Consider the following 26,000-nt stretch of genomic DNA (forward strand, 5'->3'; position numbering starts at 1 on the left):
TTGACTTAGCAGGTTGTCCAAACCCAGGTTCATGGTTTAGCTTTTCCAGACAAAGCACACACTGTAAACTACACAACAAACCTTGGTTTGTCAGCAGAGAACAAAACCATGAGTTCAGATGGCTCAGCACAGCACAGCAGCAAAAACAGGAACATTATCCTCCAAATTTGCTCATTCGTGCTAAGTCATGGTTTGGCTTAGCATTACATGTAAACCAGGAAAGTACATGGCATTTGCTCTAGAAACAAAATTAAGCAGTATGTTAGAAACAAAAAGTTACCATGTATTTTTACAGGAGGTGTGAATGTTTGCAAAAATACATTTTTAATAGGAGTTGCTATAAAGCCCAAGCAAGAAATAACAAAGTTATTTTAAAACATTAGGTACTTACTTAGCCATGAGTTTTGCTATTCGATGACAGTCATTCTTGTCATAGAACCAGATACTATAAATTGACACTTGAGAAAGACATTAAGAAAACACTGGTTAATATTATATTATTTTCCCAGCTGATTATGAAAGAACTCCTAATAGAAATCTGAAGCAGCAGGATACATAAAATAAAAATTCATTATTTAAAAACATTTATCGAAGTATGAGTAGTACTACCAGGTAATTTTGAATCTTCCTGGAAACAGGAGAAACAAACAGATGTTAAGTTATAAATTGCACTTGCTAGTGAACAGTTTAAAATGTATAACATTATTAAAAACAAATGCTCGCAGGCAAAAGCTTTAATAAGACAAAAAAAGCTACATGTAACAAGCTGTAGATCTGACAAGTTAAATTATAAGCAAGTAAGATAAAATGAACACTTAAAAGACTAGCACAGAACCTAAAATGCAGTGCAATTCAATACAACATTCAGTCCAGTTATACATGCATGATAATTATGTCACTTGCCTAGAAGTGCCTAGAAGCTAGTAACAGTTGACATGGGACTTCAACACTATACATTTAACTGGGAGTAAGTCCCATTTAGTTCAAAGGAACATACTTTTGAGTAGACATGTATAGGACTGGGCTATTAAAATGATCTGAGGTTAACAACATGAACTCAAAAGAGAATTTTGTATGTAAATTTTAATTTAAAACTTTCTGCCCTGGGAGTGAAAAAGAAAAGGTGTAAAGGAGCCAGAGGTTTGACATACTGTGCAAGTCTTTCCTTTTTCTGGAATCTATACTTCTACCTGACACACATATACAGAGTTCTTCCTCCATCACGTTCCTGAATATAAACCTTCATGCTACTCTTGCCAAATAGTAAAGGGGATCTAGGAAGGAGGAGACTCAAGATCAGGAGACAGGACAGTTGGAGGGAGTGGGACAAAGTTGGTAGCAGGCCAAACAGCAGGGTCTCAACAGAGAAGGATGGGTAAAGGACGCAAAAGACAAGAAGCAGACTGAACAAGGGACTGTAAGAAAACCATCACATGGGAACAAGGGGAAGAGTGGCTATGCTGCTGGTGTAGAGACAAAATGGAGACGCGGGAAGAGTGGGGGGTGGCAAGGAATTGACACAGAGAGGTGCTCAATTTAGTAAACTGATTTGAAATAAACTGTGGACTCTCCGAAAGTTATAGTGTTCTACAGATCATTATATTCTAGAGCACGGGTTTGGGAACTGGATCCACCTGGTGGGCAGGATCCTGACACACATCGGGCCAATATGATAGGTAGACAGGGCCACTCATCTGTCAATCACCTGTCATCACTATAACATCAGGTGAAAACTTAAGAGACTTGTGCCAGTGCCAAACGTTTCGGATTCAAATTGCACCTGCAGATGGACACATTCAAAGTGGCTTGCTGTCAGCGAACCACGCTTGCCAAGGAATAATTGGTAGTGTAATTTACCTCCTGATTGTTCCTTTGTAGCCATGTCTTTTCCTGCCCCACACCTGACATCATGTGTGATGTTAAGTGTGGGACAGGTGGGCAGAGTTTAAGAAAAATGGTCCTGCAGACTAAATTAAGACCCCTGCTTAGCTTAATCAGGTCCACTATTCGAAGGTTCTGTACTAGTGTATAAGTAGCACAGAGGTTTGGTAGATTGCCAGACCTCTTCCTTCCTTCCTCCTAAGTTCAGACTATTGATCTGACTCTAGTATAAAGGAGATCAGCTTTGACTTTTAAAGTTCTAAACCAGGGATGGGGAACCATTTTTGCCCAGTGGGTCAGATCTTTATGTCCCCTCACCCACCATGCAGGCCAACTTTGATGGGGGTGTGTGATTCTGCTCTCTGTCAAAGTTGGCCTGCAGGGATTTGGGGAAGGGGTAGCAACAAAGCAGGACTGAACTCCCTATGCATCAGCTGATATGCAAGAAGTTCAACCCTGCTTTTCACAAGGTTTGGTGTGCCAGTGAGTTCCCCATGGGGGAACCCAAACCAAGTAGCTGATGTGCAAGGAGTTCAGACCTGCTTTCTGCAAGAATAAGCTATGCGAGCAGCCACTCCAGCTGCATCTCTACCTGCCCCACACCTGGTATCACCTTTGACTGTAAAACTCTTACCGGGGGGGGGATCTGTTGGACCTCACAATGTTTGGTTTCAGAATGGTGTCTGAAACCTTTGGTTAAATGTTTGGGACTTCTTGAGGTTTACTCTTGTTGCTGCTGTTATAACACAATACGATTTTTAACTGTAGTAACTTGGACATTTTACTTCTCATTTTATGGTATTAAGAGTGTGTTGCAAATAAAGCTTTGAAGGTATTTTTAATGCAGAAAAGTGGCAAATAAATAAATAAGGGATGTGAAGTTAAAAGTATCTGCAAAACCTATCTCAGAAGCCAGAGATGACAGCTGAGTAAGACTTTCAGTGTGTGGAAGCAGGGCTGTAGGCAAGATAAGAAAGTGCGCAAATTTGCATATTCTATTCAAAACATTGTCTTCTGCTCATAGTTTGGAGAGAAATAAGCCATGAGCACTGTTTCGCACATAATGTGAAGTCAGTCTCTAGTTCGCTTCCACCCTGGTGCGGCAAAAGTCAGCAGCAAGGGAAGAGCAAAGTATGGGACTTTTGAGCAGCATGCACCAGTACGATGCTTATTCATGTTAAACCATAGTCCAACATTAACTATGGTTTAATATTAATCATGAATTGGGCCAGAATCTCTGATACCAAAATCCTAGCCAAAGGTTTCCTGTTCCATAGAATAACGCAATTGCCTTTTGCACAGTATGTCTCAGCACTTCATGAAATAGTGTTGCAGTTTTGGATACCTAAGAACTTTTAAATTATCACCCAAATCACAGCAAATGGGGAAAAAAGAGGCTTTCCTAAGCTAACAAATTCTAAGTCGATTACTGGGACAGGCATTCTTAAATAAAAATGGGGAGGACCAATTCCATTAAGCATTATGAAATATTAACTGTTGGCTGCTGCAATTAAAGGTTGCAGCCTTCCTATGCAAAAATGTATCTTTAAGGAAACCGGCCCCCTCTAGGATGCACACCTTAACATGGTGAGGGGGGTTGAGAGTGTTGAAGAAGCTGAGAGCAATGCCGTCAGGAGTCTACACCAAGAGGCTAGACTCCTAGCAGGGACACCCAAGGCGGAATGGTCAAAGCTGAGACACCAGACTAAGATGCAGCCAAACTCAGAGGAAGGCAATGGTAAACAACCTCTGAATACCTCTTACCACAAAAACCCTATGAACAAGAGTATCCAAAATGCAACACAAGATAGTGCTGGAAGATGAGACCCCGAGGTCAGGAGGCACTCACCCAGCTACTGGGGAAGAACAAAGGACAAGTACGAGTAGCGCTGTGACTAATGACGCAGCTGGGTCAAAGCCAAAAGGAAGCCCAGAGGCTGATGCGCACAGATGCGAAAGGAGAGTCTGGAGTTGTACGATGCACACAATAGGAACATGGAATGTGAGAAGCAAGAACCAGGGAAAGTTAGAAATTGTCAAGCAAGAAATGGAACGTTACAATACTTGGTGTGAGCGAACTAAAATGGACAGGAATAGGACATTTTCAATCAGGCAACTACAAAATATTTTATGCAGGAAATGAGAAATCAAGAAGAAATGGGGTTGCTTTAATAGTGAGAAGTGATGTAGCAAGAGCAATTAGGAGCTACAACGCAAGGTCTGAGCAAGTTATATCAATGAGATTAAACGGGAAACCTATCACCATAACCATCATTCAAGTCTATGCTCCAACGGCAAACGCAGAAGAAGAGGAATTGGAGAGATTTTACGCAGAAGTACAGGAAGAAATTGATCACACACCAAAACAAGATGTGCTGATAATCATGGGGGATTGGAATGGAAAAGTAGGGAACAGAGAAGAATTAGGAATTGTGGAGAAATGAGGCTTAGCTGACAGAAATGAAGCAGGAGAAAGACTTATTGAATTTTGTGAAGCCAATAATTTGTTTCTTGCAAACACATTTTTTGAGCAACCGAAAAGACAACTGTACACGTGGACGTCACCAAATGGTCAATATAGGAATCAAATTGAGTATATAATTGGTAGCAGAAGATCGAGAAGTTCCATACTTTCTGCGAAAACAAGACCAGGAGCAGAATGCAGTACAGTTCATGAACTGGTCGTATTGAAAATCAGAGTAAAGCTAAAGAAGAACAACAAAGCAATCATGATGCCAAAATACAATTTAAATAACATCCCAGAAGAATATAAAGATCAAATAGGGAACAGGTTTGAGGCTTTAAACTTAGTTGACAGAGAACCAGAAGAACTATGGAATGAAGTCAGAGACGTTATCAGGGAAGAATGGAAAAAGACAATACCTCTAGTTAAAAAGAGAGAAAGACCTCAATGGATGACTGAAGAAACTCTTCAAATGGTTAAAGAGAGAAGGAAACCAAAAGCAAAAGGAGATAGAAACACAGTCAGAACCCTAAATGCAGTAATACAGTGACTAGTACATAGGGACAAAGAGAACTATTACAATAGCTACTGTATAGAAATAGAAGAGGACAACAAAAAGGGTAGAACAACAGGCCTATTGTAAAAAATTAGAGAAATGGAAGAGAAATTTAAACCAAGAGTAGGGATGTTGAAGAATCAACAGGGGAACACACTGACTGACCAAGATGAAATAAAAGGAAGATGGAAGCAATACACTGGAGAACTATATAGAAGAGATGCCAGGATGACAGATTCATTCATGGAAGAACCGTATGATGAAGAACCAGAAATGTTAGAATGCGAGGTGAAAGCTGCTCTTAAAATACTTGTAAGAAACAAATCACCAGGAACAGATGGCACCAATTGAGTTGCTACAAGCTACTGAGACTGAATCTGTCCAAATTTTGACAAAAATCTGTCAAGAAATATGGAAAACTAAACAATGGCCCACAGACTGGAAGCATTCCATATACATCCCAATTCCAAAAAAACGGTATCCCAGGGAATGCAGTAATTATCGAACTATTGCCTTAATATCCCATGCAAGTAAAGTAATGCTCAAGATTCAACAACAAAGGCTCTTACCATATATGGAGCAAGAAATGCCAGACGTTCACGCTGGATTTAGAAAGGGAAGAGGTACCAGAGATCATAACGCAAACATACACTGGATAATGGAACGGACCAAGGAATTTCAGAAGAAAATCACCCTGTGCTTTATAGATTACAGCAAAGCCTTTCCGTAGATCATGAAAAACGATGGGATGCTTTAAAAGAAATGGGGGTGCCACAGCATCTGATTGTCCTGATGCGCAACCTATACTCTGGACAAGAGGCTACTGTAAGGACAGAATATGGAGAAACAAACTGGTTCCCAATCATAAAGGATGTGAAACAGAGGTGTATTTTATCATCCTATTTGTTTAATCTATACGCAGAACATATCATACGGAAAGTGGGATTGGACCAAGATGAAGGAGGAGTTAGAAATATCAATAATTTAAGATATGCAGATGATACCATGCTACTAGCAGAAACCAGTAATGATTTAAAACGAATGCTGATGAAAGTTCAAGAGGAAAGCACAAAAGCAGGACTACAGCTGAACATCAAAATGACTAAAGTAATGAGAACAGAAGATTTATGTAACTTTAACGTTGACAATGAGGACATTGAACTTGTCAAGGATTATCAATACCTCAGCACAGTCATTAAACAAAATGGAGACAATAGTCAAGAAATCAGAAGAAGGCTAGGACTGGGGAGGGCAGCTGTGAGAGAACTAGAAAAGGTCCTCAAATGTAAAGAAGTATCACTGAACACCAAAGTCAGGATCATTCAGACCATGGAATTTCCGATCTCTATGTATGGACGGATCCTCCGTGGTGCAGAGTGGTAAGCGGTGGTAACGCAGCCGAAGCTCTGCTCACAGCCGGAGTTCGATTCCAACGGAAGGAGGACGTCGAATCTCCGGTAAAAGGGGTCGAAGTCCACTCAGCCTTCCATCCATCCATGGTCAGTAAAATGAGTACCCGGCATATGCTGGGGGGTAAAGAAGAACCAGGGAAGGAACTGGCAATCCCACCCCATATATACGGTCTGCCTAGTACACGTCGCAAGACGTCACCCTAAGAGTCGGAAACGACTCGCACTGTAAGTGCGGGGACACCTTTACCTTTTATGTATGGATGTGAAAGTTGGACAGTGAAAAAAGCAGGTAAGAGAAAAATCCACTCATTTGAAATGTGGTGTTGGAGGAGAGCTTTGCGGATACGATGGACTGCGAAAAAGACAAATAATTGGATGTTAGAACAAATTAAACCAGAAGTGTCACTAGAAGCTAAAATGATGAAACTAAGGTTATCATACTTTGGACACATCATGCGAAGACCTGATTCGCTAGAAAAGGTAATAATGCTGGGGAAAACAGAAGGGAGTAGAAAAAGAGGAAGGCCAAACAAGAGATGGATTGATTCCATAAAGGAAACCACAGACCTGAACTTACAAGATCTGAACAGGGTGGTTCATGACAGATGCTGATGGAGGTCGCTGATTCATAGGGTCGCCATAAGTCGTGGTCGACTTGGAGGCACATAACAACAAAGGAAACTGGATCATAGGTGTGTCCCAAACATCAAGAAAAATTATACTAAGTGTATCATTTACCAGTTAGAAAATTAAACCTTTCCACAAACATTTTCTAACTGAAAGAAAAAAATTGTAAAACCAAGAAAATGCTGAATCCATTGCTAAATAGCAACAGCTACCAACAGCAATTTAGCATATAAAAGACAGCATTTGATGATTTAAGGTAAAGGTTATGCTCGACAGAGAAAGAAAAAATAATTATCTGAGCGAGCAGAAAAGCCTCCGATTTAATCTGGAGTTACTAGTATGGTGAAATAAAACACATGTCAAAAAAGGATGTCAAAGCCAAGTACTAATGGATTTGTCCTAAACAAAGCTTAGCTATCAAAGACAGACCAGAGATAACTACTTTGCAACAGAACATTGAAGAAGAAAGTGACTGCTATTTAACACTCATTGCACCAAACTATTCTACATATTTGGCTGCCCTCAACTTAAACTCCATTATAAAAATCCTAAATGCAATTTTACCATTTCTCTGTACAGAAATAGCAACAGCAGCCTCACTCCTTATCTTTGTTGAGAAGGACAACTTAAAGCATTTACTAGATATCCATTCCCTTTCCACAATCAAACACATGCCACTCTGACAACACCGCTGATATGCACAGGTGGCTGTTCTTCAACTTGCTGGACCCACTTTAATATTTTTACTGTAAGGAAATTAGACTGTCTGGCTACAAAGGTATATTCAGGAAATTTGTTGTTATAACCGAGGTAATAGCAGTTGAAGTACATCCTTCTGGAATTATATCTCTGCTGCTGCATTTCAACTGGAAAAAAAGGCAAACAGAACTCAAACAAAAAAGAACAGGGGCAAGCTCAGGCATTATCTCCAAGTGAGCATTCAAAGTTTATACCACCATCCATCTTTTAATGCCATGGAAATTAATTCTCTACATCAAGACAGAGACATGAGATACAAAGGGAAAGTTGTAAGTGAAACTGATTTGGAAGCATACTTCTTAAAGACCTTTAAGGGTAAGTTCAATTTTTTTCAAAACAAGTCTCTGATATTGTTTAGATCTCAACTGTATGTATGAATTTATGAAATGGTTGACCATATGATGTTTAGATTTTAAGCCTTTTATAAAGCACAGTTAGTAACCCTACAGTACACTTTATTTATTTATTTAATTAATTAAATTTTTATACCGCCCATAGCCTGGGCTCTCAGGGCGGTGTACGACAGAGAAACTTGAAATGTTTTCACTTGCAGTCATATCCCTATTTGTCATTGCTTTATACTACTTCCCATTATGCAGCCTGGTAACTACAAAATATCACCCTAATTGGTATAACTGTCAAAAAAAGCATCCCAACCTTATCACTGAAGTTAAAAATATATTCACTAGATTATGAATAAAAGATGGAAATTTCATACCAGCCCCTCTGGCACTTTTCAAGTTATCTTTGTGACTTTCTCACTACAGATTAAAAGAGGACTTGGATGACAGACTGAATAATTAAAATAAGTAATACTTGATTTTTAAAAGATTTAAAGAGCGATTTGACTCTTATTATCAGGAAAACCACAAATTTTGCTAAAACAAAATAGCTACAGATCTATGTGCCTTGCTCCCTCAGCTAAAGTTATTGTGGCAAATAGAGAACAGTGATCCATCAGATTTGCCAGACCAATTCATCCTGCATTTGGAATTCATCACATGGCACTTGCAAGCATTACCTCAGGTGGCAAGTAAAAGGTTTTGAGAAATGTGTTACATCTCAAAACCAAGTCTTGAATGAATGGAAATAGGCCTATGCTGAACCAAGAGTTCAATCCTTTGCCGTTTAAAAGTAATTAAATTATGATCATTGTGAATATAATAATTTGCTGTTAACCATTTCCCACCTTGAATATAGTTGTAATGAAAGGTAGGACAGAAATGTTATACTTTTTTCCTCAGAAACAAGCCCCACTGTGTTTAGCGAGGTTTGGTTCCAGGTAAGCATGTACAGGATTGCTGCCCAAGTGTATTTTTCTTCAAAAGCTGTATACCTAAATTGATCACTGCTGGAAAAAATGAGCTCTATTTGATCAGGACCATATTCTTCTAGTTAAAAAAATTATTTCACAGGCCATAAAAAAGCTCCTTTACTCTCAAAACAAGCAAGATATTTTTTACAGGCAGGAAAAAATGAAAACCACCATAAGAATAGGCATGGGAAACCTTTGGCTCTCCAGATGTTGCTAGACTCCAACTCCCATCATCCCCAACAGTTGGCAATGGCAGCTGGGGCTGATGGGAACTGGAGTCCAACAACGTCTGAAAGTCACAGGCCCTCAATCCCTGCAGTAGAGTGTGATTGCATTTTGCATGGCAGACACTGGCTTGGATCTTAAGAAGTCTGCAACACTCTGCTTGCGGAACAACATTCAGCTTTACTGCCCCATCCTCTTATGTGACTGGAAGAGGAAGCACTAAGGAATGAGCACACCACCCTCAGTTTGCACATACATCACGTGTCTGTGGCCTAACTCTCACAAACAGCAGAAGAGGTAACAAATGTGTAACTGGACTGTACCATTTCAGATGGCAGGTGGGGATGACGAATGCTCCTCCACTATGGAGGAGGGAGGATTCCTCAACAAAAAAATTAGCATGGAAGGGATGTGTCCTCAACATCTAGTTTTGTAGGTGCAGGAGATTTTAGAGAGAGACAGAGCGAGAGTGTGAAACATTCAACTGTGTAGTCCATACAAAAATTTACCACCTCATCTACAGTCTGTGATAATCAGACATTTTCAATTGGCCATACGGTTGACCATTTGATGGTTTAATTGACCAAAAACAATTATTAGAAAAGATACTTTAATCATCAGCAAGTCTGATACTTGTATGAATTACAAAAACAAAAGCAGCTACAACTGTTTATTGTGAAACAATGTAATTCGCTTTTTTCAAAGTCTAACAAATTACTATAACTTAGTAATATTGGGTAAAGTTTAACTGAAGGTTTCTGGGGTATTTTTCTGGTTTTTATCCTGGTTTTTTATCCAGGGTCAGTTTACAGTTACAAAGTAACTGTAAGAAAGTACAGGAAATATTTTTTAAAAAGTCATTTTTAAAGGCACTTGTGCTAAGAAGGCCAGAGACAAATTCTTCAGTAATTCTTAGAATAAATAATAAAGTTTGATTGGCCGAATAACTGGGGTGCCAGTCCCAACTTGCTCTCAACAGTGGTGGCTTGGAGAACAAATATCTAAGGGGCAGAACACACACTCAAGTCTAGCATAGCCTATACAAATAACAATATTTTCCAACATTTTTTACTTTACCCCCTGCCTCTCCTCTGACCCAACCATCCAATCCTGCTAGCTTTTAACATTAGCTTGCCTCAACACACTAATTAAGACCCATTTTTCCCTACTATTCAATCAGTTAAAATTATGGCGACAGATGTTCACGAGTACAAACAGCCCAGGGAGGTATCAAAACAGAAAGATAACCAGACTATATTGGCTTGAATTAACATTGTTTATGGATGGAACACAGTTGGAAGAATGGCACACTACAAACTGAAACTGGTGTGTACAGTTCAACAAGGTTCTGCGGTGTCACACATATATTACTTAAATAGTGGAGTGTCCTAAAATAGATGTTCTTTCAAGTTTATACTCACAGTTTGCATTTCTATACAGAAGAAAAGGTTCATGTAGTTGAAACTCTAAGTCTTTGTTTACAGGCTCAACCAAGTTGTGCATGTTCAGTCGATTCACAATTGTAAAGCCATGATAAGGTGACGCAGATCTGTGTCAAGGGGCAAAGAAAGAAACTGAGTAAATGCATATTAGTAACAACTTGCTTTCAGAAAAATCAACAAGTTGACAATCAGTTGCATTCAACAGTATCACTCAAACGATGGTAAAGCAGAAACGGGAGGGAAGCAGTTTTCAGCTATTTCCCTCCCCTGCAGCCCCCACTCTCTTCTCTGGACAGCCACCCAACTCTCTGAAGCAGGTATTTATTTAATACATTTGTACACCACTTTCCAAGAAAAATTCTCTCTGAAGCAGAAGGGAGAGAGGGAGAGGAAGGGTCACCAAATTTGTTTCTCTCTTTGATCTGCTCATGAAAGCTTTCCGTTAGCTGAGTGACTCCTTCGGACACAACCCAGTGACTTTAGTGAAGGCAGAGTGTTACGTAAGCTTGTGATTTAACACATAATGAGGTCAATCCAGAGATACGTGAGCAGAAGAAAGTCTGGCTGCTGTTCCGTGAACTACTGTAGAAGAGCTAACAGGCAGAGGAGACACACGCTCTTTCAAATTCTCAAGTCCTATGAAGGTATTCCAAGCAGAGTTAAATTCATTCTTCTTCTTCATTTAAAATAATATAACAAGTTTCATATACCATGAAAAACCACCTATGGATATTTCTGTACGTTCACAACATAGTATGCAGAACTTTATGCAGAACTTTAAAAGCAGAATAATAGACACACATTTCAGGTTATCAGCAGTAACTGGGAGAGGAACAGCAGGAAAGCCATATGCCATCTTATCAGGAGGTTCGTTCTGCACAACACAGGAAACGGACCTTTAGTGTGGCAGCACCTACCCTGTGGAATTCCCTCCCCATGAATATTAGGCAGGCGCCATCTCTGCTATCTTTTCGGCACCTTTTGAAGACTTTCCTCTTTCAACAAGCCTTTTAGGTTGAGACCTATCCCAGTCTGTGTCTGTGTTAGAATTGCTTTTAATATGTTTTCTTTAATATGTTTTTAACCCTTTTTTAAAGTTATTTTTAAAAATGTTTTTAACACTGTTTTGTTTTGATGTATTTTAAGATCTTCTTTTATGATGTTGTAAAGTGTTTTTAGTGCTTTGTTTGCCGCCCTGGGCTCCTGCTGGGAGGAAGGGCGAGATATAAATTAAATAATAAATAAATAAATATAGTCAAGGGATTCCCACCTTCCTAAATCATGCAGTTTTGTTACTGGTACCATTCTGAGTGACTGGGGCAAAACAAGTGATCCAGTATGCATACTTTTCATAAACACTAATTCACACAAAAATGTTATTAGAACAGTGCAGGGGTATCGTTTTGTTCCAAAATACACTTCAGACATCACTTCATGATCAAAATATGCTATTATGTAGCGACATCTGAGTACAGTCCCAAATTGTTTATAAAGTATATATTTTTATGCTGAGCTGGTTCCTGGACATGAATATAGGAACCAAACATTTTAGTGCAAAACATACCCTTTCTTATGTACAAGAAAAGTGTTATCTGTGTATTAAGAACAGCTGCACTAGCCACCAAACTGAATTATATTTAAGGTATTTATTGGGAAAGCAAGAGACAAATGATAAAGACGACATTGGACTGTGGCCCTAAACATAAGAGGTCACTTCAATATATCATTTCCTCTTTGTATTTTACATCTATTACAACAGATGGACTAACAGTCTGAGCTAGCATGTCAAAAATAATTAAAATTCAACTGAAGTCATGATTACAGCAGTTACGATCTGGGAATAGCATGTGTAGAAAGCCCAAGGGCATCACAACAGTGTATACAAGAGTGACATTTTGGATATTGAGTTATTTTCTCTAGATTTCTAAAAAAGGTTGTGGGGAAAACTGATCAGTATTGATATTTTTCTTGTTGCCCAAAATAAGATAATAAATTATTCACAACAGCACAATTTTAAAAGCACTGCTAGAATAAAACATTGGTGAGAAAACTGTTAGGTTATTGTTGAATCCTGCAACTGCATATATGCACACAACCACAACCATGGAAATCAGATCAACAGGCAATCCTACCCATGTCTGCTCAGAAGTAAGTCCTACTGAATTCAATGTGGATTATTCCCAGGTAAGTAGGTTACAATTGCAAACCTTAAATACCAAGAAATATGCTCAAAAGGCTACATTAAACCATACAGGCCATGAAGCACCCAACTAGTCTTTGATTGTCACCTCAGCAGGTCAGAAGCGGACTGACATGCTCTGTACCCTCCAACCAATATGTAAGGACAGTCCAACCAAAGTTCTCTATAGATGTCCAGTGTGTAGTATAACAGGCATGAGAGTGGCAAGTTCAAGAACTGAAATAAAGGGTTAAAGACCCTCAAGTACCAGACACAATAGTTAAAAAGCATACATATTCAACTGTCACCTGACACTCCATCTTCAATAGATACAACCATCAGAATGACTCAAGCAGCATCACTATACTACAGACCCAAGTAAACCCAAGAATCAATTCCTGTACTGATGAAGACATTTCCTAACTTCTTCACCCACAGGTCACAACATCCTTCTGACCACAAATGGCCACTGCCTTGTAATGAGATTCTTTATCACACTTTCAAGTCCTAAATACAGCAACACCAACTCATCCTCTACACATTTCCAAGAAAGTTAAAGATGACGTCCTTCCTCAAAAGTCTTCTACAGCCCTATTTCAAGAGTATACCTACTATTATTTACCATACAATTTAAAATATTCCCTTTAACCTCAAACTCTAGTCTCATACTACCAGCAAGTACAATGATGGTAGGCTGCAACTACTACTGTTCTGCTAAACAGCAGCCCCATCACAATTCTCTATGCAGGGATAGGGGAGAGAAAATGGAATCACTGCTGGAATCAGTGTTGTTTCGGCTGCCTCATTATAATTCAGGTACAGCAGCAGCTCAGCTTCTAAGCCAGTTTAGCTCAGTAAGTCAAAACAAAAAGAGAGGAAGGGGGGAATATTACGCAAGCATCCCGTTGCTTACCATTATAGGGCTTTATCCAACCAAGCTGTATCCACACATGGTGGCTTGCCTCTTCGCAATGCAAGAGGCTACAGGACACCTCTGGCTCCACATTGTGCATCTGCACCTACTCTTTCATAAGTCTGAACATAATACTGGACATTTTCAGTTGCCCACCACCCATGCAAAAATGGTTTCTCCTCCCCCTTCACTTCAAGTTTGAAAAATGGACTGCCTTCAAGTCAATTCCGACTTATGGCGACCCTATGAATAGTGTTTCCATGGTAAACGGGATTCAGAGGGGGTTTACCATTGCCTTCCTCTGAGGCTGAGAGGCAGTGACTGGCCCAAGGTCACCCAGGGAGCTTCTTGGCTGTGTGGAGATTCTAACCCTGGTCTCCCAGGTCGTAGTCCAACACTCTAACCACTATACCACATTGGCTCTCATGTTTACTAAAGTCAGCCAGGGTGAAAGGCAGAATAGCACTGGCAGAGATTACAACCAGATGAAGCCAATAAGAACATATGAAGAGCCTGCTACAATCAGGCCGCTGGTCCAGCTAATCCAGCATCCTGTTCTCAATGTGGCCAATTAGATGCCTATGGGAAGCCCACAAGAAAGACCTGAGATAGAAAAGGGTTACCTGTCTTAGAGTACCCACTGGAAACTTCCCCTGCAAATCACCAGGAGTCAACCCCTAATTTTCATGAAGACAGTAGCGGAACTCTTTCAATCTAATTAAAATATTAAAGAATGGCTCTCTAGATCACTGCCTTACAACAACAACCTCAATTAAAAATCTAGTTAAAAGTGGCATATTTTAGAAGAAACATAATGAAAAAAATAACCTGTATGTCATCTTCTAAGCTATGATTTTATCATTATCTGCAGAAGGGGTGGACAGACATGAGGGACCCATTTCTTTTCTTTTTTAGTTAGGAGCCTAAGGCAAAAGACACACTTAAAATTCTGAGCCCAGGAATTTGTTATGAATAAAAGAACTGAACTGAACTTATAATCCTTCCATATAAAAATCTACCCCTGAATATTCCCAGATTTCTTCATTTCTGCAGTATAACTTATTTATTAAACTTATATCCTGCCCTTCCTCCCAAAAGGAGCCCAGTGGAGGGGGTATTTTGTTGTTGTCACCTTTATTCAATTGGAGAGCCAGACCTCTTTGCCAATCTATTTCAGATTGCCCAGAGATCCACCAACAGATTCCAACCTATATCCCACCTGCAATTTACAGTGCATCATACATGACATCCACCTTCTGCCCATCCATGATTTATAGTGCACCATACATGTCATGTTATAGATCAACATACACAAAGGAATTGACAATCTAATTTTTATTGTACTTCAATAGAGGCTTCTTTATGAAGCGATTAGCAAATTTAATAAAGAACAATAATTTTGATAGTGGGGAAGACAAATGGCAGAGAGGGAAAGCGGAGGCAGGGGTAACAAAAGCTCAAATACGCAAGCACAAATGTACAGATTAAGGCTGTATTTTACTTGGGGATAAGGAAGAAAAAGCTAAGCCAAAGGTTTCCCAGAAAAAGTGGATCTTGCGGAGGGTTTTGAAGGAAAAGGGTGTTCTAGGCATTGGCTCCAGCAAGATAAAATTTAGAAAAGGAAACTTTTGGGCAGGTTGAGGGAATAAATTTTGAGGAATGAAAAGTCACAGGCAGGTATATAATAGAAAATAAAGGTAAAAATAAGGTAAAAAATAAAGGTAAAAAGAGAGGATGCTGCACAGAGAGTTAAAGAAAACAACAAGAAATTAGTGGTAGGTGCTGAAGGGAAGGCCATCATATTAAGTTACAGTTAAGTTTCCATATTAAAGGCATATTCCACAACCCATGTCCTTTGAGAATTTGCCTAAACTAGCTGAGACTATCCGGGAAAGATATATCTGCGTCACAGACAAAAGCTCAATGAACTTTGAAAGAGGCAAATTTAGTCTGAAAACAGTTACTAGGAAAACAATTTTTAAAAAACAGCAAGCATGCTAAAGCCATTTCAAATGATGTGTACAGTACTAGTTAGCCCATCATAAGAAATATATCCTAGAGTTGGAGAAAGTACAGAAATAATTATCTAAAGTGACCAAGGGTTGGGGAGCATCTTCCTTATAAAGACAGACTAGCATTTGGAAAATTTTAGTTTACCAAAACAAAGAAAAAAAATCAAGGAAATATGGCAAAGGTTTAAAAAATAATTATATACAGATTTGCTAACACCAACCTAACTGCACCTAGAATTCACAGCAGCATTTAAGCTTTCCTGCAAAGCTTATGTTTCTCAAAAGAAAGTTCCAACTGGTCTTCTTGGAACTCGGGTAGAAAAAAACTTTCAAATTCTGAAAGGCATGTTTTATTCAAACAGCAGCTAGTTCTGCAGATCATAATGTTGCAACAGAAAAATGACATCCTGGAATAAGATTAATACACACTTACCTTTTGTACACAAATAAAGTACCTTCAATGTCAGTCTTCTCCTATAACAGACAATAAGAAATTACAGCAATAAATTAATACAAGCATTTGAGCCTTTGTAGCACCTTTGCTTTATTTATTTTCCTACATTTATATCCTATCTTTCTTCTGTCATGGAACCCAAAGAGATGTACTTATGGTTTCCAAAGAGTCCCCCATTCAGGCACTGAGCCGACCCAGACCTGCTTAGCTTCAGCTAGGTATGGCCTCTGGTGCCTACAATAGTTATTTATTTTAATTGGAAAGAATAGAACTGTTACGTCCAATCTTAAGACTACCTAACACACTAACATCTTCACCAGCATAATGTCAAAAAACCTGATATTATGTGAGTGGGATAGGAAAATACATCACTACAAATGTTAATAAATAGTGTTCTAGTATTGTTGTGTAATGTAAGGTGATCATGAGCATGAAAGCACTGTAGTCCCTACAATATTTAGACTTTAAAAATAAGTTTTCTATGGCTGATTATAGCTTGTGCAGTTCAAAAAGTAAAAAATAAATAAAAATAAGGTATTAAATTGCATGTACTTTTACACTTGATCTGTAATTGTCATCTTAAAGTCATAAAAATATAAGTCTAACCATTTGTTGTTGTTTTGCAGCATTTTCTATAGGCACTTAGGAGAATATTACTTAGCATTAACCACACAGCAAAACTGGTAAATAAGATAAAAGACAAATGAGGTTTTCTCCAAGTCAAAGTCACTGCAAAATTGCAGTCTCCAAGGGTTTTTAAAGCACATGAAGTTTTCTACACTACAATTGTGTTTCTCCGCCAGGGGCTGCCAATATGGTGCCCGCAAACATGTAAACATCCATAAAGGCCTTTTTGCAGTTCACAGGGTCCCATCCCTTCACTGAAATTAGGCCTAAAAGAAGCATTATATTGTAGTAAACAGGATAGGTGGTGCTGTGTGTTGTTGGTCAGCAAATATGCCCACAGGCCAAAAAGGATGGTGGTCCCTACTCTGAGCACTATAAACCTTCATATACATCAAAAATTGAAATAGTGTATATGTTTACAAATCTGAGGCTTGTAAAGTTAATAAAAGAGAGAGTGCAATGGTCGCTCAAGGATTATTAACTACAGGGACAATCTGCATGGGGAGTTGAAGTGGAATGCAAGATTCAAAATATAGAGAGCCAAGATTAAAAATAGAGCTTATGCATTTGTAGACTGCTTTTCGGCTTGCAATAAGCACCCAATGTGAGCCACAACAATACTAAAAAGTACAAGCAAGCAAACAAAATCAAATCAAATTATAAGATCATCGGAGACAAATTAGTAGGAAGATAAAGAAATAATCAATGACTCCTATATGCTTACTACAGAGCAAACGACTAGGAGTGAGGGGAGCCACCCTGAAACAGATTGCACCAAAGATTGGGTATGACAGCAGAAGAGACCCTTGCCCTCCTATCCTTCATCCTAATCTCAGAAAGCCAGAAGAATGGGCAGGTTCACATGGGAGGAAGTGGTCCTTCAAATATCTTGGTCCCAGCCTATTTAGGAAAAGATGTGTCTTCCATTTCTCTCAATGAGGTACTCTGATTAAAGGTAGTGCTTCTAATGGCACAATCCTACGGTAAGCAGTTAAGTGAACACAAAAGAATATTTCATAGCTTGAAAATTCACTTGTATATATCATTTTATTCCTATGTTAACATGGCTTGTTGAGACAGTGAGACGGGAACAGTGGATTTGTACATTCCTGCAACACTTATGCTTGCACCACCACCCCTTTCCACAAATGCCCTGCAAGGGCAAGTGAGGAGCAGTAGAATTATTATTATTGGAGGCCATGCCATAACTCACAGGTTGAGCACATGTTTTGCATGCAAAAGGTCCCAGGATAAATCCCAAACATCTCCAGGCAGGGATGGAAAGACTCCTGCCTGAAATCCTGGCGAGCCACTGCCAGTCAGTGTCAACAATATAGAGCAATATGGACCAGTGTCTGACTCACTATAAGGCAGATTATAGGAAATTGTTGTTGTAGTCCAACAACATAAATCAGATCAGAGATGGTCTGTGTCATATTGCTAACTGAAAAAGATGGTACATCAACTTCTGATTTGGTCCTAAACAGATTAACAGGAAGCAAGAGGTAGACACACCCTGAGAAAGGTCAAAGTCTTGCCATTCCACTTGGAACAAATAATGGTCTCGGTATGACAGTAGGCCACAATCCTCTTTAGGTGCTGAAGTGCATAATCAAAAGTGTAGGAACAATCCACAGAAAATACAATTACTCTCCCCTTTGAGATAGTTTCTCACTCTGGCATGAAAGGTAAGTGCAAACTTCACAGTCTTTACCAATCCATCAATGTCCCCTCTAAAACAGAGGAGGTGAACCTATGGCACTCCAGACGTTTCTGGGCTACATCTCCCATCATCCCTGACCACTGAACATTTGGACTTATGGAAGCTGAAGTTTAACAATATTTGGAGACCCACAGTGTAGGTTGTGGCTCTCTATTTTTTGTTTATTTAGTAAACAGCCCCACCTTTCCTCCAAGGAGCTCAGAGTGGCATACAAAGCTCTACCCCCTACCACCCATTTTTATTCCAACAACAATCCTATGAGGGACATTAGACTAAAAGATGGTGACTGGCCTAAATCAAGCTTCAATCAACCATCAAGCTAGGTAGCTGAGTGGGGATTTGAACCTGAGTCTCTCTCATCCTAGCCTGCGTTGCATTGACTATCAGACAATCTAAAATAAAGCTCTAGAGTTAGGCTAAATCTAACCTATGAGGAGAAGGAGGCTTGAATACAAGTCAAGCTGAATTGTACTTGGTTTAGATGAAACTCAGGTCCAGCTTTCAAAATCCTGCACTATATAATTATCTCTCCGGTATCATTAGCTAAATCCAAACTTGCAACAACTAATGCAGATATGAACTCTTCAAAATTAAACTTTTCAAATGGCCAAAGATGTTGTTTCAGATTGGAGGGAGAACAAGATTCAGTAAGGTCTAAACACCAGCTCTAGGATGCAGACAAAGTTTAAAGCAATATTTTAGGCAGATTTTCTGCATAATACAGACATATATGTCAAAACGACTTTAGTAATATTATCTTCACAGGTTACAGCAAGCATTATATTTTATTGTTTAAAAGTTGTGTATTTGGCATGCAAATAGCAGCCATTCACTGTTCAGAATTTGTGAACTGGTCAGCCACATAGGCCTCCTGGATTAAGAAAAGCACCGATGAAAGGATACGAGAAGTTCATTATGAATTCCCATCATCAATTTTAAAATCGCCCTTACTGAGGTTAGTTAAAGGATACCACAGGGTAACTAATTCACACTGAATATGAGTCCAGTGTCGGGGAAGAGCGCGAGGAGAACTATCGAACGCCGAGGCAGGTGGGCGTGTTTCTGCAGAGGGGCGGTAACTGGACCGCTTCTCTCCTCGGCAAACATTTTTGGGCAGTCAATCAGGAATATGAGAAGGGGGGAGGAAGCGGCACGGGCCCCCTCCTTCCCCCGGAGGGAAAGAGCGAGCCGCTCCATGAAGTGAAGATTTGTTTTTGTATAGCTCTTCCAACCGCCATTACTTAACAGAGTTTTTGGACTCCGCGAGGCGACTTTAGACCGGGACGGGGAGAGAGCGGTGTTAAAACTGGGTGAAGGCGAGAGAGAAACACAAGAAGCGGGCTGAGAGGAGCGAGCCGGCCAGCCTCCCCCGTGCCGTCCACTCACCCACTCGTTGGCCTTCGGGCTGAAGTGGTAAAGGGCCACCTGGCCGGTCACGTCAGCGATGCTGGTGATGTAGGGGTCGTGCTGCTTTAAGGCCGCCAGGCTCATCTCCTGCCCCGCTTTACTCAGCGACTCCATCTTGGATCTGGGATCTCAGCCACGGCAATCGTGGGAAAGGGAAGGAAGAAAAGAGGGGGAAGCCGAGAGAGAGCCAACAGTGGGCAGCACTTCCCCATCCACCGGTCGGAAACTGCTGCCCTGTGCTTTCTGTTCCGCCGTTGCCGTGCATTGTTTTAGGGCTCCTGAAGGGCTCCTGTGACTGCTGGGTGTCTCGTCAGGCCTTGTCTTCGTGTTTTATTTATCAGCTCCAGAATCGTATTGATTACCACGAAGTAGAAGCTTGGACAAAACGGCTTCTTCAGAAGCTCAGAAACTTTCACGTTTATAGAGTAATAAAATGAATGCATTTCTTTCTCGTATTGGAGCTTTTAGCCTGCAGATTTCACGACTTGTTCTCAGTAACCATAAGAACAGAAGCGAGGTGGGTGGATTGTTTCTAAAATAGTTTTACGGTTTGGGGTATGTGTTTTAAGAAAACAACAATTCTTAAGCTCTGAAATTGTGAGAAGTTCTAGTTCTGAGTATTACCAGCTACGCGCAAAGGCTTATAACTTTTTATGAAGGTTTTAAGCATAATCAAGCTGCTTGCGTGTACGTAGGTGTGCGCACACAGTCGCTCTCTACATTTAAGGCACATGACTACCCCCAAAGAGTCTTGGGAGTGGTAGTTTATATCACACTACTTCAATTCCAAGTGCCCTTAACAAACTACAGTTCCCGGGATTCTTTGTGCTTTAACTGTATGGTATGCACACAATTTAGTCTTAATAAGAGAGATGGGGAAAACTAGCTTGACCCTCTTGTGCATCATTCAGTATTCATAAAGTAGTCACAGCGCGGATGGCAAAAAGTCTTTAATTATTTCAAAGCTAGTGATTAAAACCTAATATAACTGGGGTGTGTGGAATTGACAGGTATTATGGGGTTTATATGTACATCGTACTGTATGTGCAGGAGTGCTTGAAAATTGGATCTTTTAAAGCAGCTGTCCAGTTTATTGATTGGTTTTTCTCCAACTCATATTAGTCCCAGTCAGCATAGCCAATCATCAGGGATGATGGGAGTTACAATCCAACAACATCTGGAGTGCCATAGGTTAATCACCTCTGCAGTAAAGTAAGCTGGACAGATAAGGCTGACAGCACCACTTAAAATCAAAAAATGATGAAGCAGAATGGGAAGCTCTCTGTTTTCAGGGAGGCAGTCAACAAAATTGTGAGGTGAGCGTGTAATAAATCTGGATGTGAGTCTCTGAGTGATCTGGGATGGGGAGGAACAGGTGGGGGAGGCAGAACTTTTTCCCATGCATTTTGGGAAACTGCATCCCGAGAAGGAAATAAATAAATAAACCCAGCCAAAGATGATGATGATGATGATTGTTGTTGTTGTTATTATTATTATTGTTGTTGTTGTTATTTGGTCATTGGGCAACTCTAGGGACCTGCCAAAAGTTAATGTATTGAGCTATATGTCCAAGCAGAGATATGAACTGGGATTCAAATCCAAATACAGTTCTCTATCCATTCCACAGAACTACCACCTATGGGCAAGACAGCATAAGTTCAAACATATTGATGAGCTGGGAAACACAGACTGTTTTGAAAAGGATTGGATATGCATGTAATGCTGCATTGAACATGCAGCAAAGATGATCAGCCCTGCACTATTATGCACCCTGCTCTCCAAAACCCACCCTATAGACAGAAGCATTTTTGAGAACCACACAGGAAGTGTGCATGATAATTTGCAGAGTCTTTGTAAGAAATCTCAGGGTTGGAGAAGGAAAAATACTTTGTTAAAGGCACATTTCTAAATTTATGATTTAGCACCATATCTAAAGAAAAAAATATTAATCCTTCATCTCAATATACTGTAGAAGTTGGATGTGTGTCAAGGATTCTCTTGAGAATCCTTTTTCATGGAGGGATGCTTTGTATTATTAACTGAAAGCGCAAATACATTGCCTTCTATTTAAAACATTTTAAGGTTATCGTAACAATTTAAAATGCATATGTATTAAAACCAGTGCATTAAAACAAAACACAGCAGTATCCAAAAAACTAAACTAAAGTATGGTATGATAAAACTAAAGAGCCTCAAAGGCATAAGAACAACAAGTCCTGAAAGAACATCACCACTGGAGTTTGCCGTACGGGCAGCTCCACACAGAGTGCACTATAGTAATGCAGTTTTGATTACTGTACCAATGCATGGATCACTATGGCTAGACTACTCTTGTTCATAAGAACATAAGAACATAAGAAGAGCCTGCTGGATCAGGCCAGTGGCCCATCTAGTCCAGCATCCTGTTCTCACAGTGGCCAACCAGGTGCCTGGGGGAAGCCCGCAAGCAGGACCCGAGTGCAAGAACACTCTCCCCTCCTGAGGCTTCCGGCAACTGGTTTTCAGAAGCATGCTGCCTCTGACTAGGGTGGCAGAGCACAGCCATCATGGCTAGTAGCCATTGATAGCCCTGTCCTCCATGAATTTGTCTAATCTTCTTTTCAAGCCATCCAGGCTGGTGGCCATTACTGCATCTTGTGGGAGCAAATTCCATAGTTTAACTATGCGCTGAGTAAAGAAGTACTTCCTTTTGTCTGTCCTGAATCTTCCAACATTCAGCTTCTTTGAATGTCCACGAGTTCTAGTATTATGAGAGAGGGAGAAGAACTTTTCTGTATCCACTTTCTCAATGCCATGCATAATTTTATACACTTCTATCATGTCTCCTCTGACCCGCCTTTTCTCTAAACTAAAAAGCCCCAAATGCTGCAACCTTTCCTCATAAGGGAGTCGCTCCATCCCCTTGATCATTCTGGTTGCCCTCTTCTGAACCTTTTCCAACTCTAGAATATCCTTTTTGAGATGAGGCGACCAGAACTGTACACAGTATTCCAAATGCGGCTGCACCATAGATTTATACAATGGCATTATGATATCGGCTGTTTTATTTTCAATACCTTTCCTAATTATCGCTAGCATGGAATTTGCCTTTTTCACAGCTGCCGCACACTGGGTCGACATTTTCATCGTGCTGTCCACTACAACCCCGAGGTCTCTCTCCTGGTCGGTCACCGCCAGTTCAGACCCCATGAGCATATATGTGAAATTCAGATTTTTTGCTCCAATATGCATAATTTTACACTTGTTTATATTGAATTGCATTTGCCATTTTTCTGCCCATTCACTCAGTTTGGAGAGGTCTTTTTGGAGCTCTTCGCAATCCCTTTTTGTTTTAACAACCCTGAACAATTTAGTGTCATCAGCAAACTTGGCCACTTCACTGCTCACTCCTAATTCTAGGTCATTAATGAACAAGTTGAAAAGTACAGGTCCTAATACAGATCCTTGAGGGACTCCACTTTCTACAGCCCTCCATTGGGAGAACTGTCCGTTTATTCCTACTCTCTGCTTTCTGCTTCTTAACCAATTCCTTATCCACAAGAGGACCTCTCCTCTTATTCCATGACTGCTAAGCTTCCTCAGAAGCCTTTGGTGAGGTACCTTGTCAAACGCTTTTTGAAAGTCTAAGTACACTATGTCCACTGGATCACCTCTATTTATATGCTTGTTGACACTCTCAAAGAATTCTAATAGGTTACTGAGACAGGACTTTCCCTTGCAGAAGCCATGCTGGCTCTGCTTCAGCAAGGCTTGTTCTTCTATGTGCTTAGTTAATCTAGCTTTAATAATACTTTCTACCAGTTTTCCAGGGACAGAAGTTAAGCTAACTGGCCTGTAATTTCCGGGATCCCCTCTGGATCCCGTTTTGAAGATTGGCGTTACATTTGCCACTTTCCAGTCCTCAGGCACGGAGGAGGACCCAAGGGACAAGTTACATATTTTAGTTAGCAGATCAGCAATTTCACCTTTGAGTTCTTTGAGAACTCTCGGGTGGATGCCATCCGGGCCCGGTGATTTGTCAGTTTTTATATTGTCCATTAAGCTTAGAACTTCTTCTCTCGTTACCACTATTTGTCTCAGTTCCTCAGAATCCCTTCCTGCAAATGTTAGTTCAGGTTCAGGGATCTGCCCTATATCTTCCACTGTGAAGACAGATGCAAAGAATTCATTTAGCTTCTCTGCAATCTCCTTATCGTTCTTTAGTACACCTTTGACTCCCTTATCATCCAAGGGTCCAATTGTCTCCCTAGATGGTCTCCAGCTTTGAATGTATTTATAGAATTTTTTGTTGTTGGTTTTTATGTTCTCAGCAATGTGCTCCTCAAATTCTTTTTTAGCATCACTTATTGTCTTCTTGCATTTCTTTTGCCAGAGTTTGTGTTCTTTTTTATTTTCTTCATTCGGACAAGACTTTCATTTTTTGAAGGAAGACTTTTTGCCTCTAAGAGCTTCCTTGACTTTGCTCGTTAACCATGCTGGCATCTTCTTGGCCCTGGCGGTACCTTTTCTGGTCTGCAGTATGCACTCCAGTTGAGCTTCTAATATAGTGTTTTTAAACAACTTCCAAGCATTTTCGAGTGATGTGACCCTCTGGACTTTGTTTTTCAGCTTTCTTTTTACCAATCCCCTCATTTTTGAGAAGTTTCCTCTTTTGAAGTCAAATGTGACCATGTTGGATTTTCTTGGCAATTGGCCAGTTACATGTATGTTTAATTTAATAGCACTGTGGTCACTGCTCCCAATCGGTTCAACAACACTTACATCTCGCACCAGGTCTCGGTCCCCACTGAGGATTAAGTCCAGGGTTGCCGTCCCTCTGGTCGGTTCCATGACCAACTGGTCTAGGGAATAGTCATTTAGAATATCTAGAAACTTTGCTTCTTTGTCATGACTAGAACACATATGCAGCCAGTCTATGTCCGGGTAGTTGAAGTCACCCATTACTACCACATTTCCTAGTTTGGATGCTTCCTCAATTTCATATCTCATCTCCAGGTCTCCCTGAGCATTTTGATCAGGGGGACGAGAGATCGTTCCCAGTATTAAGTCCCTCCTGGGGCATGGTATCACCACCCACAACGATTCTGTGGAGGAGTCTGCCTCTTTTGGGGTTTCGAGCTTGCTGGATTCAATGCCTTCTTTCACGTATAGAGCGACTCTGCCACCAATACGTCCTTCCCTGTCCTTCCGATATAGTTTATATCCAGGGATAACCGTATCCCACTGGTTTTCTCCATTCCACCAGGTCTCCGTTATGCTCACTATATCAATGCTCTCCTCTAAGACCAAGCACTCCAGTTCTCCCATCTTGGTTCGCAGGCTCCTAGCATTAGCGTACAGGCACTTGTAAGCAGTGTCTCTCTTCAAGTGTCTTTGGCACTTGTGGTTAGGCCTGTGGTAATTTTGCTCTTCTGAATTTATATCCTGTGCCCCTGCTCTCACAATGCCTACTTCTAGGCCTACCCCTTTTAAAATTTCATCATTTCTTTGGTTTTTATCCCAGGGGGGAGGTTTATTCCGAACCGGACCTTTCTCAGGAACAATATGATTGTTCAGGAACAATCATAGTGGGCATACCAGTTGATAAAAGGCATTCTTGGCCACTTAGTTCTTAAGTGATAGTATTGGATCAAGGAGCACTCCCAGAAAATGCAGGTTTTCTTTCAAGGGGAATGGATTCTTGTCTAGGACAGACAAATGATCCAGCTTCTGGACTTAGCGACTGCCCACCAACAAGGCCTCCATCTTGTCACGATTCAGCCTCAGCTGGCTCTCATTCAGACAATCACAACATCCTGATATTAGTCCAGGACTTGTGCGCCCGCATCTGTTGTAGTAACTGCAGAGTAAAGCTAAGGAAGAACAAAGCAATTATAATGCCAAAATACAATTTAAATAACATTCCAGAAGAATATAAAGATCAAATAAGGAACAGATTTGAGGCTTTAAACTTAGTTGACAGAGAACCAGGAGAACTATGGAGTGAAGTAAGAGACATTATCAG

At 40.3% G+C, this 26,000-nt stretch overlaps 1 protein-coding gene across 1 annotated transcript in view; it reads right to left on the reverse strand.

Annotated features, from left to right (window-relative positions):
* Nucleotides 1-20,275, reverse strand: part of DCP1A (decapping mRNA 1A) — a 47,272-nt gene extending 26,997 nt beyond the window's left edge. The window contains exons 1-4 of the mRNA XM_061618219.1: nt 19,976-20,275; nt 16,219-16,259; nt 10,661-10,788; nt 392-458 (exon numbers count right to left, since the gene is read on the reverse strand). Coding sequence (XP_061474203.1) covers nt 392-458; nt 10,661-10,788; nt 16,219-16,259; nt 19,976-20,110 — 371 coding nt within the window. The 5' untranslated portion in view covers nt 20,111-20,275. The remainder of the gene's footprint in view (nt 1-391; nt 459-10,660; nt 10,789-16,218; nt 16,260-19,975) is intronic.
* Nucleotides 20,276-26,000: the final 5,725 nt, after the last annotated feature.

Source organism: Rhineura floridana, chromosome 3, assembly GCF_030035675.1.
Source record: "Rhineura floridana isolate rRhiFlo1 chromosome 3, rRhiFlo1.hap2, whole genome shotgun sequence".
Classification (NCBI taxonomy): Eukaryota; Metazoa; Chordata; class Lepidosauria; order Squamata; family Rhineuridae; genus Rhineura; species Rhineura floridana.